This window comes from Mustela erminea, chromosome 10 (genome assembly GCF_009829155.1).
Source record: "Mustela erminea isolate mMusErm1 chromosome 10, mMusErm1.Pri, whole genome shotgun sequence".
In the NCBI taxonomy this organism is placed as follows: domain Eukaryota; kingdom Metazoa; phylum Chordata; class Mammalia; order Carnivora; family Mustelidae; genus Mustela; species Mustela erminea.
Window position 1 is genome coordinate 44,769,352 of NC_045623.1, and position 15,513 is coordinate 44,784,864.

General features: G+C 35.6%; 1 protein-coding gene across 21 annotated transcripts in view; it reads left to right on the top strand.

Moving 5' to 3' along the window:
* Positions 1 to 15,513, top strand: part of FUBP1 (far upstream element binding protein 1) — a 34,324-nt gene that overhangs the window by 6,909 nt on the left and 11,902 nt on the right. For 12 of the 21 annotated variants that reach the window (XR_004276488.1, XR_004276489.1, XR_004276490.1 and 9 more), the window contains 16 exons: positions 379 to 417; positions 866 to 905; positions 1,401 to 1,453; positions 1,543 to 1,614; positions 1,737 to 1,794; positions 4,085 to 4,247; positions 4,343 to 4,441; positions 4,573 to 4,674; positions 4,883 to 4,985; positions 5,075 to 5,175; positions 5,549 to 5,690; positions 6,339 to 6,499; positions 9,110 to 9,261; positions 9,353 to 9,432; positions 12,713 to 12,850; positions 14,574 to 14,648. Coding sequence is in view for 18 of the 21 variants with exons in the window: in XM_032303506.1 (XP_032159397.1) it covers positions 379 to 417; positions 866 to 905; positions 1,401 to 1,453; positions 1,543 to 1,614; positions 1,737 to 1,794; positions 4,085 to 4,247; positions 4,343 to 4,441; positions 4,573 to 4,674; positions 4,883 to 4,985; positions 5,075 to 5,175; positions 5,549 to 5,690; positions 6,339 to 6,499; positions 9,110 to 9,261; positions 9,353 to 9,432; positions 12,713 to 12,850; positions 14,574 to 14,648 (1,578 nt within the window). In the remaining 3 variants the exon portion in view is untranslated. The remainder of the gene's footprint in view (positions 1 to 378; positions 418 to 865; positions 906 to 1,400; positions 1,454 to 1,542; positions 1,615 to 1,736; positions 1,795 to 4,084; positions 4,248 to 4,342; positions 4,442 to 4,572; positions 4,675 to 4,882; positions 4,986 to 5,074; positions 5,176 to 5,548; positions 5,691 to 6,338; positions 6,500 to 9,109; positions 9,262 to 9,352; positions 9,433 to 12,712; positions 12,851 to 14,573; positions 14,649 to 15,513) is intronic. The other 9 variants (XM_032303507.1, XM_032303513.1, XM_032303517.1 and 6 more) reach the window with 3 other exon arrangements.

Consider the following 15,513-nt stretch of genomic DNA (forward strand, 5'->3'; position numbering starts at 1 on the left):
CAGTCTTCAGTTCCTACAGTGGGAAGCATCATTAGCCTTTAGCATGTGATATTTTGCTAGTAATGGACCTAAATACTTTGTCTTGTATCATTCTAAAGTGCTTAACATACATTAAGGTCAGTGATTTGATAAAATCAAAAAGAATTTTTTTAAATGTCTGTGCATCTTTTAAACATGAAAAGAATGAAAGAAATGTAATGTTTCTTTTGATTACTAAGAGTTTGGGATAAGTTTTGTCACTTTTGGTTCAAATGATCAACAATTACCTACAGCTGTTTCAATAAGTGTTTACATTGATATTCTTGCTTGGGCACGGGTTAGCTAAGTCTTGTATTTGTACTTAACTGGCAAAAAGTTAAAAGGTTCTTAATTTTGCAGATCAACCAGATGCTAAGAAAGTTGCTCCTCAGAATGACTGTAAGTATTTTAAATTGGGTTAAAAGCTAAAGTAACTGAATTTTAATATCAGAGTTTTGTTCCTAGTTTTTGTTGGGTGTCTTCGGAGTTAGTTGATGGCCAGAATACTTTAGAATGAATGTCTTTGTCATAATCTCTAACTTGAATTATGGCTAGACATATATTCTTACGATTTTATTCAATTCGATAACTCCCATTTTTTAACCTAAGCTTGTGCCCCTTGAGAAAGAACAGTTTCTTTCTATGCCATTGCTAATGATACCTGCTGTTTCACTGACTTTATTGCCCACTGTCAATGTTGATTTAAGTATTCTGCCTAAAACTTCATTCTCAAAGGCGGTGTTCTCTGTGTGTATGGGAAAGATTTTAGTATTGCTTGATATAATTGTATTGTTAAATATGTGTGAACTTAAATTTAAAGTTTTCATTTTATTTGATTTTTTGGTAGCTTTTGGAACACAGTTACCACCGATGCATCAGCAGCAAAGGTATAGTGAAAGGCTTTTCGAAGAGTACTTTGCAAGTTTTAGTTGAAATGTCTGTGAAAACACAAATTAGTATATAGTGAATATGTGCCTGTATATTGTTTTTTGTTTATTCATTTCTGTCCATTTTAGTTGAGAACAGAATGATCATTTTTCCTTTTGAGTGAGATACATTTGTAATTTGGAAGGAAGGTAGAATTAGCCACATATTTGAAGAGCTAAAGCGAATGAAAATAATTGTTAAGAAAACATTCCCTGAACCTCCACCCCAGCTCCTTTGCAGTTAATGCTTTCAGACTATTTATCTACCATACCCTCCTCAATTGGTGTGTGTCCCATTAAGATTCTGACTTGAACTACTCAAGCTGCATTTTGACTCTGAATATATGCCTGAAAGCCTAGTTTAAGCCATTAGACTTCCATTTTTATTGGATTATCTTTTGAATGTAATCACTTCTCTTTCTTTGAAGGAAAATGTTAGTTTTTGTTTTTTGTTAGCAGGTCTGTAATGACAGAAGAATACAAAGTTCCAGATGGAATGGTTGGATTTAGTAAGTAGCCTAATTTTTAAAGCTTTGAAAACAATCAAAACATACTTTACAGTCTTAGCAAATAATTTTTTTTCTTTTTTCTTTACTAGTAATTGGCAGAGGTGGTGAACAGATTTCACGCATACAACAAGAATCTGGATGCAAAATACAGATAGCTCCTGGTAATGTTATTCTCTAGCTATTTTCAAAGTGACTAGAAAATTAGCATATTAAGTAACTATCGAAAGTGCTATTGTAATCTTTTTTGGCCTAAAATATTTTTGTGTTTTTTATTTAATTGTAGACAGTGGTGGCCTTCCAGAAAGGTCTTGTATGCTAACTGGAACACCTGAATCTGTCCAGTAAGTATGAAATCATATACCTGAGGCCAGCCCCTCTTTCCTACTGAAGGACATTGCCCCTGAATTTAACTGATTTTATCCTGCACTATTAGTTTTCCCATTTTCTAGCTAATTTCTAACAAGATATAAAGATGCTGAAAAATCCCTCTATCTTAACAAAACCTTGAACCTCACATTTCTACTTCTCTGCCTCCTTACACAATAAATAAAACTCCTTAAAAGGAGTAGTTCTCTTCACCATGTCGTTTGCATCTGTTTTCATTTTGTCTTGAACTTCTTTGAATCAGACTTTTACTCCCATGGCTCCATTGAAGTTGCTCTTTTCAAGATCACATACGGCCTCTCCATCTTTCCACCCATCAATGTTGTTTGACACAGGGAACCACTTTCCTAGAGATAGTCCCTCCCTAGCTGCTTTCTCAGTCATTCTTGGTCGTCCAGCTTTATCTTCCTGGCCTTTCAGTATGAAAGTGCCGCAAAATTCAGTCCTCCTACAGTCTGTCTACGTGTACTCCTCAGATGACTTCATTTATTCTTTCACAAACTTTAATGTGTAATATTAAACTTTTAATATTAATATATCATAAATTCTATGTACTCCTAAATTGTTATTTTCAGCCTTGCTCTCTTTTTCTAACTTACAGAATCCTATCAAGCTGCTCACTTAGTATTTCCACTTGAATGTCTACTAGACATTTCAGACTTTGAATTGTTCATAATTGTTTTCCACCCCGTTACCCAGTCTGTTTTGTCCTCTACTCATCTCAGTATATGGCAGCACTGTTTTAATACTCTTATCTTTTTCTTTGGGTACCTGGTTGGTATAGTACATTAAGCACCAGACTCTTGGTTTCAGCTCAGGCCTTGATCTCTGGGTCGTTAGGTTGGGCTCTGCACTCAGCAGAGTCTGCCTGAAACTTTACCACTTCCCCCTACCTCACCCCTGAACATGAGCACTCCAAAATAAATTTAAAAAAATTTTAAAATTACCTTTATCTTTTTCTTGTCTTTCATTTATCCATAAGCAACACTTTGGTCATTTTTCTTCAAAATTTATTTGGAATCCAGCCTTTTCTTGCCATCTTCTATACTATTACCTTGTCTATATTTCAACGTGTTTCCATTCTTTTTAGCTTGTTCAGAAGTAGTCTGTTCGTAGAATAGTAGCCATATGATTTTTTTAAAATGTGAATCAGTAAGTGTCTGGGTGGCTCAGTCGTTGGGCATCTGCCTTCGGCTCCGGTAATGGTCCCAGAGTCCTGGGATCGGGTCCTGCATTGGGCTCCCTGCTCCACGGGAAGCCTGCTTCTCCCTTTCCCACTCCCTCTGCTGTGTTCCCTCTCTCGCTGTCTCTCGCCCTGTCAAATAAAAATAAATAAAATCTTTAAAAAAAATAATGTGAATCAGTTTATGTCATTACTTTGCTCAGATCCTCTAATGCTTCACCATGTCTTTATCATGGCTTGATTTACCTGCCACCTTTCTCACTTCATTTTTTACCTCTCTTCTCCCAACTCACTGTGTTTAAGCCCCATTTAGCTTCTGTTCTTTCAGCACACCAAGCTTGCTTCTCCTCTGAGACCTTTGCAAATTCCTGTTTCTTCTCTCTGGAACATTTTGCCCTCTGATATTTTCATAGTTACTCCCTCTCTTCCTCTACATTTTAGTTCAGATATCTTATCAGTAGTCTTTTATGTCTGCTTTGCATGAAATAGCATATCTTTATGAGTACACATTCTGTCTCCCTTATCCTGTTTTAATTTTATTTGTAGCACTTAACCAAACATGCTGTTTTTAGTTATTTAATGAAGGTAAGCTGTACCTGAAGGGACCTTTGTGCATTTCATTCAGTGTTGTAATTCTATTATCTAGTATAGTACTTGGTATGTGGTTAACATTTTTTAAGTATTTTTGAATGGATAAATAAATTTTTAATGTGTGAGTGAGCAAAGTGGTGTTTTAAAATTGGAAATACATCATTCAGTTATTGGCAGAGTAGCTTAATTCTCAGATGACTTTCAAAGCAAAGTGGAAAAAAAAGTAGAGTGCTACTTCTTGGACATTTAGGACTGTTCTATACTGCAAATTGTATACCTAGAAAATTTATTGTGTTATCATTCTTTGTCCCTGATGGCATTTTCACTTAATTAAAATTGTTAAATTAGCTTTAAGCCACCTAAACCTGAATTGGGATGGGGGAAGTACGTGATTATATTATTTTGTGTTTCTGTATTTGGATAAGTTTTTGAGTATGCCTTAACTTATTGTTTGACTCCTAATTTGTTAACAGATCAGCAAAACGATTATTGGACCAGATTGTTGAAAAAGGAAGACCAGCCCCTGGCTTCCACCATGGTGATGGACCAGGAAATGCAGTTCAAGAAATCATGATTCCAGCTAGCAAGGCAGGATTAGTTATTGGAAAGGGGGGAGAAACTATTAAACAACTTCAGGTATTAGTCTGTAAAGTGATTAGTTTTCATCTGTTTTGAAGCCAGTTCGTTTCCATTTCCCTTCTGTTAATACATATGATTTCTGTGATTAATAGGAGCGGGCTGGAGTTAAAATGGTTATGATTCAAGATGGACCTCAGAACACTGGTGCTGACAAACCTCTTAGGATTACAGGAGACCCATACAAAGTACAGGTAAACTTGTTTATATTTTATATAGAAGGATTTGGGAACAGAATGGGCAAAACACATAGGAATATAATTACAATGTTTTGAGACCTGCCTTGTAAATGGGTGTTTTGTTTTGTGTTTTGTTTGTACTTCAGCAAGCCAAGGAAATGGTGTTAGAGTTAATCCGTGATCAAGGTGGTTTCAGAGAAGTTCGAAATGAGTATGGGTCAAGAATAGGAGGAAATGAAGGGATAGATGTAAGTAAAAATACCCATTTGGAGATGGTTGTATACTGATTCATAAATACATGTGTTTTTCCTGTTCTGTGTTACATAGCCTGCTTTAACATTGGATTTCTGCCCTCCCTCCCCATAACTTACACCTTAGAGTACAGAATATAAATCTTGTTACCCTATCAATTTTCAGGGAATAGCTTTCCTTAATACTTAGTTTTCTTTGTATAAGGTCCCCATTCCAAGATTTGCTGTTGGTATTGTAATAGGAAGAAATGGAGAGATGATTAAAAAAATACAAAATGATGCTGGTGTTCGAATTCAGTTTAAGCCAGGTGAGTACATTTTTCATTATCTATGTTACTAGCAGTTACTTTTTTGACATGCATTGTTGCTAACTCAAACCATTTTGTTTGTTTTGAAGATGATGGAACAACACCTGATAGAATAGCACAAATAACAGGACCTCCAGACCGATGTCAGCATGCTGCAGAAATTATTACAGACCTTCTTCGAAGTGTTCAGGTTTGACAGATGTTAATATTTTCATTGTTTTGTTTTCATTTAAAAATACTTTTCTTCGAGTCTGAAAGGGTCCCCCCTCCCATTTAGTTTTATATAAGAATTTGTCTGATGATATTTTGTTAATAACTAAGAAGTTTAAGTTGCTTTGAGGTAGACATCTTAGAGCAGGAAGATAGCTATGTAAGTGGATTGTCTTGCTTATCACAGTATAAAAATGGTGGGTATTACTTGTTGACTGGCAGTCATATCATCTCCCAGCCTCTTTAAACTTCTGGTTTAGGAAAATGAAGGTTGAGGAAGATAGACATGGAATGACTTTATCATGGAAAGAAGAGTATGCTTCTATGTTGACTTTGTTTCTTTTCTTCTCTAGGCTGGTAATCCTGGTGGACCTGGACCTGGTGGTCGAGGAAGAGGTAGAGGTCAAGGCAACTGGAACATGGGACCACCTGGTGGACTACAGGAATTTAATTTCATTGTACCAACTGGGAAAACTGGATTAATAATAGGAAAAGGCAATGTATTATAAACTCTTAATGTTTTGATATATAGGAAAAATTTAACACATGACCTGATTTTTCTGGACGCTATTTCTAATGTACACCAGTAGCAGTGATTTTTCCTTGGCTGTATCTTACATTGATTTGTAATGAAAACATAAAGGAAGGGCTTTATATATAAAATTAAAATGTGATATGAATCACATTGGCTACTAGAGAAGGGACCAGCAGTTTTAATTATTAGCGTAAGAAACTTTTGACTGAAAAAGTGGTTTGGATATTTGTGTCATTTGCTTTTTCCTAACTCACATCTTCTTAAAATTTAGGATTTTTAGTAAGTGTTTTGGTTTATGTTACTTGTAAAAGCAATTTATTTGAACCAAATATTTTGATAAGTTAGTTTCTGTTATAATTCATTTTATGGTTGGGTATAGACATACTAATTTAGGTCTTAAAAACTTGAATGTGTTTTAGGAGAAGCATGAAATGCCTTATAGAACTTGATTTACAAGTATAGAATAAATGGAAAATCTAAAAGAATATTGGCAGATGGGATACTGCTTAAAACTTTTTTATGGCTCTCTTAATTGTGACCATTTTCATTTAGGTAGTTCCTTTTGTATCCTTTGGATCTTTAGAGAAATTATTGTGTTTTGATTTTAGGAGGTGAAACCATAAAAAGCATAAGCCAACAGTCTGGTGCAAGAATAGAACTTCAGAGAAATCCTCCACCTAATGCAGATCCTAATATGAAATTATTTACAATTCGTGGCACTCCACAGCAAATAGACTATGCGCGGCAACTTATAGAAGAAAAGATTGGTGTGAGTGTGATTTAAACTTCCAGTTTCTAGGGGTGCATGCCTGGCTCAGTTGGTAGAGCATGTGAATCTTGATTATCTAGGTAGTGAGGTCAGGCCCCCACATTGAGCAGAGAGCTTACTTAAAAAATAAATAGGGACGCCTGATTAAGTCAGTTGGGCATCTGCCTTCGGCTGGGGTCGTGATCCTGGGGTGTCCCAGGTTTGAGCCCCACATTGGGCTCCCTGCTCAGCGGGGAGCCTGCTCCTCTCCATCCCTGACCCTGCTTGTGTGCTTAGTCTCTAATGAATAAATAAAATCTTTTTTTAAAAAGTGTTCAAAAAAACCAAATACATAAATAGATAACTAACTTCAGTTTATGCATAGACCCTCTTAGTTAAATAAGACATTAATTCACATGTTCTTATAACTACTATATAGAAAAATGCCAATTTCTAGTCTGTGTTTCATTATATAATGGGTACATGTAACATAGAGAAGACTCTAGAGCAGTGAAAAATAACCCAATTAAATATACATTTATAAGGGTTTAGAAACTTGTATTTGGGTGTGGATAAGTAGAAAATGGATGATGTTACTTGCAGATATGATGTTAGGGTTGGAGGGCTAAAGAATATACCTGAAGGACATAGTTAATGGGAATTCAGTATTTAATAAGGGTTTACTTTACTCAACCCTTGTGAGGCAGATATGAATTATATGCATCCCCCACTTTAGAGTAGAAATTTACAAATCCAACTCTTAGACTGACAGTGACTTTTAGGAAGTTTTAAAATATATACTACTTGAATGTTTTCCACCTCTACACATACCACACAGCTCTGAGTCAGAATGTCTGGAACAGGGCCCAACATCTAATTTTAGAAGGGTGTTCCAGGTGATTCAGACACATGGCCAAATTTGCAAATTTTTTCCTTTAGAACTAGAACAGTTTCCTGGTGGTAGTACGAAAAATGCATAGAGTCTTAAATGGGCTTGCTTATAAATGAGGAGCTAGTGTTTTCTTGCATTCTTTTACTATAGAGCGTAAGGGAGCATCTTAAGTTACTAATAACAATTAGAATTTCTTAGGAAAATTCTTGATGTTTGCTGCACTGTGGATGGAATACAAATAGATGGAAGACAAATAGATCTAATAGACAAATAGAGGAAGACAAATAGATGTATAAAAGATGCTTAAAGAATGTCTTATAGGGGTTCCTGGCTGGTTCAGTCAGTAGAGCATGCAGCTGTTGATCTGTAGAGATTACTTAAAAAGAACATAGAAAGAATGTATTCTAAAAATACATACAAACATTTTAAGTTCTGTGGTATGGACAGTAAGTGTTTAAAAACGTGAAGAAAATAATTCCAGACTTGGTAGTGGCAGAGATTGATGCTAGAAAAACGGACACGTCTTGGTTTTAGGTTTTATGATTCCTAACATGCATGGATCAAGGTTTCTAATAGCTTGATGGTCGAAAAGATAGGTTGTTACCGAGAAGCAGTTTAGTATGGTGGTTAAGAGCATGAGACTCTGAAGTCATGTTGTTAGGGTTCAGAATACTCAGTCATTTACTAACTTTGTGACCTTGGAGTAAGCTATTTATACTCTTGTTTGCCTCCCGTTTGTTCATCTATAAAGGAGAATAATAGTAGCTGCTTTACAGGGTTGTAGGGATGAGTGTCTGGCACATAGCCCTGTAAAAATAACTTTTTCAATAATCCATTTTTGCTTTTTGGAAAGGATTGTTTATGGATAACAGAAGTGAGTGATAATGACAAGAGGTAGAGACTTAAAAGATTAAAATAATAAAAAGGATTTAAAAAGTCACGAAGTTTAGCTTCATTATTTTGTAGTGAGAAAATAGACAACCAGATGTGATTTAAGCAGTTGCTCCAAAGTGTTACTATCCGTATTAACTGCACGAAAGCTGTGTTTAGGGTAGTTAAATGAAGGCTAGTGGTGTTTACAAGTTGGATTATGAACAGGAAAATCAACTAAGCATTATTAACTCTGTGGTATGATATAAATATGAAGATCCAGGGGCACCTGGGTGGCTCAGTGGGTTAAAGCCTCTGCCTTCGGCTCAGGTCATGATCTCTGGGTCCTGGGATTGAACCACGCATCGGGCTCTCTGCTCAGCGGGGAGCCTGCTTCCCCCTCTCTTCCTGCTGTTCGGCCTACGTTTGATCTCTCTCTGTGTTAAATAAATAAATAAAATGTTTTTTTAAAAAAGTAGATGTAGAACGGATACAGAAAAAGAAAAGCTAGAGACAACATATTTCCATGACTGAAATGGTAAAGGAGTGGTAAAAGAAGTATAAAAAGGAAAGCAAAATAACAGAAGGGAATAGTCTGAAAGGAATAGAATAGAAGGTAAAGGAGACATTTCAGTTCTTTGCTGATGCGTTGATTGTAATGAATTTACATGTGTCAGTGTGGTAAAGAGTTTAAGCAACATGAATGAGGAAATGAAGGAAAATCTAAAAAAAATCTAAAATATGTTGCTTGTGGCTGTATAAAAGGGTAGAAATGGAAGGTTAATTTAGCCTTTGACTTGTTCAACCATTATTACCATTTTTCTGATTTTTTTCTTTTTTTTTTCTTACATCTTTTTGCTTTTTTATAGGGTCCAGTAAATCCTTTAGGGCCACCTGTACCCCATGGGCCCCATGGTGTCCCAGGCCCCCATGGACCTCCTGGGCCTCCAGGGCCTGGAACTCCAATGGGACCATACAACCCTGCACCTTATAATCCAGGACCACCCGGTCCTGCTCCACAGTAAGTATTGAGTTTGGTTCTGGAGTTCCCCCCACCCAAAGATTGTAGCTTTTGGTAAATTGCGTTTTTATATTGATTTCTTTCTTTTCAGTGGTCCTCCAGCTCCTTATGCTCCCCAGGGGTGGGGAAATGCATATCCACACTGGCAGCAACAGGCCCCTCCTGATCCAGGTAAAAGACATTTATTATTCATGTGTAATCTGTATTATCATTCCTGTTATCCTCCTAGATTTTCTAATGTCAGTTCTACATTGTGTGCATTTTCTGCACTGACTCTTTCAGCGGGAGTCTTAGTTTCTGGTTTTACCACAGTGTATAAGATTGGTGTGTATATGGTTTGTTTTCAGTGAATTTTTTTCTACCTGAATTTGGCTTTCTGCCCTTTCAAAGTGATAAGAGCAGAGTGTTAAAAGCCAGAAGCTACAGGAAGAAATACAATGTCTTAGTTTTAAATACCAGTGCCATCAAAATGTGTAATGTGTTAATTGTGACATTATCCATGAAAGAATAGTGTACGTTTATTTATGGAATTATCTGAGTGTCTAAATGGAGCATTTAATACTTGAGTATTAAACTTTGAAGTTCTCAAATATAAAAAGCCGTTTTCATATTCCTGATATGGTAACTTCACATATTAGTAAAAATCAGGGCTGTGTTTAATGTCTGCATGTTAGAAATCAAAAATACATTGTTATATGTTTTCTCTGTTCAGATCTGGATTTTATATATACATTCTATCTTGTTACTGCATCTGCCATCCTCTAGTTTTCCTTTCATGATGGTCAAAGGGGCATTCGTCAAAATCAGTTAATACTTATTTATGATCCTTCTTTCTCACCTACTACCTATCTTTTAGGCCTCTTTCACTGGAGTAGTTTCAAGGAAGGTACTGAATTATGGATTCCTTTCCACACTAGTGTATTTATTTTTTAAAAGAACCTAAATAATTGATTTAAATGCAATTGTTTTAGTGAATTTGATTAAACATTCTTGTTGTTTAAATGTGGCCCTATATTGTAACATACTTTAATTTCATAGGAAGTGTGCTCTTTGGAATATTGCACAGCATGACAATAAGCAAATAACCACAACTACACTCATTCAAGAAACAACTTGAGTGTGCTAGGATGTGGGTATGCAAAGATTAGTTTATGTTCTATAGCAGAAAAGTGCACTCTAAATGTTAGCAATGCTTTGATGGACTGAGAGAGAGTTAAATATAATTTAGTGTATAATAGTATAAACATCTTTTAAGAATGAAAAGACTTTACATTCCCTCTTGTAAGCCAACTGGGATGCTGTGATTAGAAAAATCACACAATTTAAGAGATTCAAGAGTTTGAGCGAGTTAAGGGGTGAATTTATATTGGGGAACTTGGATTTGTAGGATTGCACCTTATGAGCACTGTTTGGATCAGTATCATGATTGAGAGTGTGTTGGGAATTAGAAGTAGTCTCTATCACAGTCTTGATTTCACACTGGGAGTAGTAGTGAAGTCACCACATTAAGAATTGGTTGATGAATATGGCTTACAGCATTGCCTTTGGAAAATGAAGTAACCCACTTAGCTAAAAGATGGTAGCTAGGGTTAGATACTGCTTATATTAGATTTTGCATTATGTAAAAACCAAAATAATTTACTTAGATGAAACTTCTGTTGAACTTATTAACATTCTGGTATTTAAATGTGGCCATGACAAAGTTCATATTTTCTGAACTAAATCTTTTTCTATTAAAAAAAAAAAGGGGCTGTTGGGGCACCTGAGTGGCTCAGTGCTTTAAGCCTCTGCCTTCGGCTCAGGTCATGATCTCAGAGTCCTGAGATCAAGCCACGCATCGGGCTTTCTGCTCAGCGGGGAGCCTGCTTCCCCCCTCTCTCTCTCTGTCTGCCTCTCTGCCTACTTGTGATCTGTCAAATAAATAACTAAAATCTTTTTTTTTTTTTAATGAGCTATTAAGAATTTATGTAGAAGTTAAGAACTTAGATTTCAGAGTGAGACAGACCTAGATAAGTCCTAAGGCTACATACACCTTTAATAATTGTGTGATAGTAAGCAAGTTTTTTAATCCCTCTGTATCTTTTTTTCTTACCTTTAAAATGATAAATGAAGGATAATCATGTTGAATGAATAATAAAATCTCTGTGTATGTATTAGTTATGTCTAACTGTTGGACTGGTTCTGTTACACCCTCTACACATTCAGGAGTTCAAGTATCGTTTTCTGAAGTCTGTTTTGTCTTAGTTTCTCTGGCCAGAGATGGTGTCAAATGAAATACTTGTATTAGTATATAGGTAATGACACAGTTAAGATAAAAACGTGCAACTTAGAAAAGCAATACATTTATTACTTGAGGAAGGTTTGGAGGGTGGATAATGCCTTAAAATTGTATTACCTTAGTCATTGTATCACTAGAAATACTTGCTCCTTTTTTCTCAAACTTTATTAAACAGCTGAGACTTGATACCCATTTGGGATAAAGGCTACACAGATTTCATATAGATACAGACTTTGGCTAAGGAAATTACATTTTCCTTGATAATATAAACTTAAAGATGTATCTGTAGTGTCATACCATATTCTTCATATAAAGGACAGAGTCAAGAAGAGATTTCTGTTTCTGACTGAGAGATCTCAAACTGTTACTGCATGAGTTTGATTTTTATGAAGGATGAAATGAGGAAGCATAACATGGTCAAAGGCCAGATAATGAACATGGCAACCTTTGAAAAGTACAAGCAGTTTACTGTGACCAGAACTTGAGTATTGGAAAAATATTGACAAATGGGGGCAGATAGGGCTAGAATGGGAAGGACAAGCCAAGGCGTTAGATCATTAAAGAAACTGGGTGGTGATAACGTTGCACTTAAAAACTTTGACAACCCTAAAGACTCTGGAATTAATGAAGAATTTCAAGTAGGGCAGTAATATCAAGTGTATGTTTTAGGATAATTATTGTAAAATATGATGAGATGAAATATGGTTAATCTGTTTATTTTTTAAGACTTCTATGTTGGCTCTACATCCAAAAAAAGACAGGACAGAATTCATAGTTCTCAGATAATTGTTTCTTGTACACATTAGTTCCTAGAAATCCTTTGTTTTAGTCATTTGCCATGTAGAACTGCCATCTTGAGGCAAAACCAGGTTAGGAAAAAAACCAAGGCAGCAGGATGGTTTGAGGCAAAGCATCAAATTTAGAGACAAAAGATGTTTATTCTTATCCTAATTTTGCCACTCAGCTAATTTTCTAGGAACATCACTTAATGTCTGTACCTCACTTGCTGTAATTAAAGCTTATGAATGTTAATTAATAGAATTGAAAACTTCCCATTTACTATTTATTTTTTGATAGCCATTTAATTTGGGGGTCTACCAAAGAGTGTGTATGTGTGTGAGAGAGAGAGATTACAGATTTCAGATGCAAACGTTGAACTTGTGTTTATTCTAGCTAAGGCAGGAACAGATCCAAATTCAGCAGCTTGGGCTGCCTATTATGCTCACTATTATCAACAGCAAGCACAGCCACCACCTGCAGCTCCTGCTGGTGCACCAACTACAACCCAAACCAATGGACAAGGTAACTATGGTAATTAAAGAATTTATTTTGTATGTAGAAGTAGAAACTTGTGTTTGGAATTATATATGAAGTACATCAATGTATAAAACCTAAAATTTTACAATATTTAATTATAGCTTCAGTGAGCAGACTTTCCGTTTTTGAAAATAAGTTTGAAATAATTGCAAACTTTCATAAAAGTTTAAGTTGTAATTTACATTACAGAACAACCAGATAACCTAGCTGTTGATATTTTATCCCCACCTCCCGTTTGTCCCATTTTCCTGTCATACGTGTCCATATCCATTACCAGTAGTTTTTCAGGACCATTTTAAGATCAGGCTGTACACATCATGTCCCAGTAACCTTAAGTACCCTTTCTGCCTTACTCCAAAAATACATTACCATCATACAGCGCTCTTAAACAGTCCTTCAGCATTGATACGTCATTACTGTCCCAATGCAGAACCCTTACTCAGATTTCACCAGTTTTCCCCTCAGTTTCTCTTTTCTGATCCAGGGTCCCATCTGGCAAAAAAGTACCAACATTTTGTTCTATGTAATGACAATAGATCAACATAAGTTCCTTCAACTTTTTCTCAAAATAATAACGTCATGCTCTTGAGGTCCTATTTGGGAGTTGGCAGTACCTCAGAAATAATCCTGTGCTCTTAGGCATTATATCATGGGGTCACATAATGTTGTCCCGCTTCATTCCTGGAGACGGTAACCATAGTCACTTCATCATGTTGGTGTTCACCAGGTTTCTATACCATAAAATTGCATTTTTCTCTTTGAAAGTAAAAATTGTTGGAGAATTTATGCTGAGATTATAGGAGTATTCTATTCCTAACAGCAGCTTTTATGATAAAATTCCTGATTCAGCTACAACTATGATGATAATTTTTTTTACATCATTTATTTTAAATTTATATATCTTAGTTGGTATTATACTGTAGGGAAGAAGTATTTTTTGTTTATACCAGTATGGCCTCCTGTTTTATTCAACATGTCGTGTTTTAAACTGTCTATACTATTTGATTATCAGATTGCCCTAGCTTTGGCCAATCAGGAGTACCTTCAAGATGGCTCCTATATTCTTTTGACATGTCATTCTTTAAGCACATCCTTAAACTTTCTTGCACAATAAGATTCTTATTTTGTGCTTCCTGGGCTCAAGCTTCTAGAATTAGCCATTTTTTCAAGGAGCCCTGATTCTGTTTAATAAATACCATCATCCAAGAAACCAAACTCCGTGTGTTCATTGCTACCAAGGTGTCATTGCTTCTAAATCCTTTCAGCATAAAAAGCTAGGAAATTTACCTGCATGTATATCTGTATACAAAGTCATGAAACAACATAAATATTTATACATGTATATATTTCTAAGACTGTCGTATCCCCTGCAATTCCATTATAACACTTCAGGGTTCTTTGTAGCTTTTTCCCTTTCCATGCTTATAAATTGTGAAAGACCTTATATATTCAGTGTGTTTCCTTATTTCATGAATGAATTAAATGCTCAGTGTGACTGTTCTTCCATTGTATATAGACAGATTTTCTCTGTTGACTGTCTCTATACCTCCTGCTTCCTGTGTCTTTGGCAGGAGCAAGAATCCCACTACCACACAGCTCCCTCAGTCACTCTGGTAGGCTGCTCCCAATTTCTCCACTCAAGGAACAGAAGGAAAGGGCCAAGAATGTCTTTGGAAACCCTTAATCTTATTATATTTTTGTTTTTGTTTTTCTTAAGGAGATCAGCAGAATCCAGCTCCAGCTGGACAGGTTGATTATACCAAGGCTTGGGAAGAGTATTACAAGAAAATGGGTATGTTCTACATTTCTTTTTTATACATTTAATTAAATTGAAATGGATACATTTAGTAAATACCACATAGAAGGATGAAGATTCCAATAAAACGATGTTTGAATTTTTTTTTTATTACTGGGACGACTTTTATATTTAACTTTTAAAATCTTGAAGTGGAGAATAGTTGAATGCATTCTAAAATCACTGAACTTTTAGGTATATTGGGATTGTTACAGATAATTCTTAAGTTTGTGATCACATAACAAGGAAGTCTGTCTTTATTTCTAAATGCATTTGTCAGCCACTTAATAATTGAAACTAAAAATTGCTCCATTGGCACACATAACACTGGATATTACTTGGCTTTTTTCAAAGATAGTTACATATATTAGAAGCCTAACTGGCATAGGTTAAATTCTGGAGTGCCAAGCAAAAAAAGGATTGCATGTGGTATTTGCTGCTGCAAAGTAAAACTGACCTACTACATTAAATACTTAAATAACATTTGCATATATGAAAAAGGAAAAAAACCACCCAGAAAAGCCTTTTCCATTCAGTAACTGTAGAGCATATACTACATGCCAGACATAACGATAGAGCTGAGAATGTGATTATGGGCATAATAGCTAGGAGCCCCTGCCCTTCTAGTTATACTCTCACAGAGGATACAATTGTTAATCAAGTACTTTGCCAAGTATATTACTACGAATTGTTACGAATGAAAAGAACTATATTTCCACTAACACATCATGTGTATAGCTACTGAGTGGTAGCAGCAGATTTTGAACTCCCAAGAGGGCATAAATCCCAAGTCTGTCTCCCAAATTTGCTTTTTCCTGGGACCACTTGGAACCTGGGAATTATTACTATTAAATAACAATGT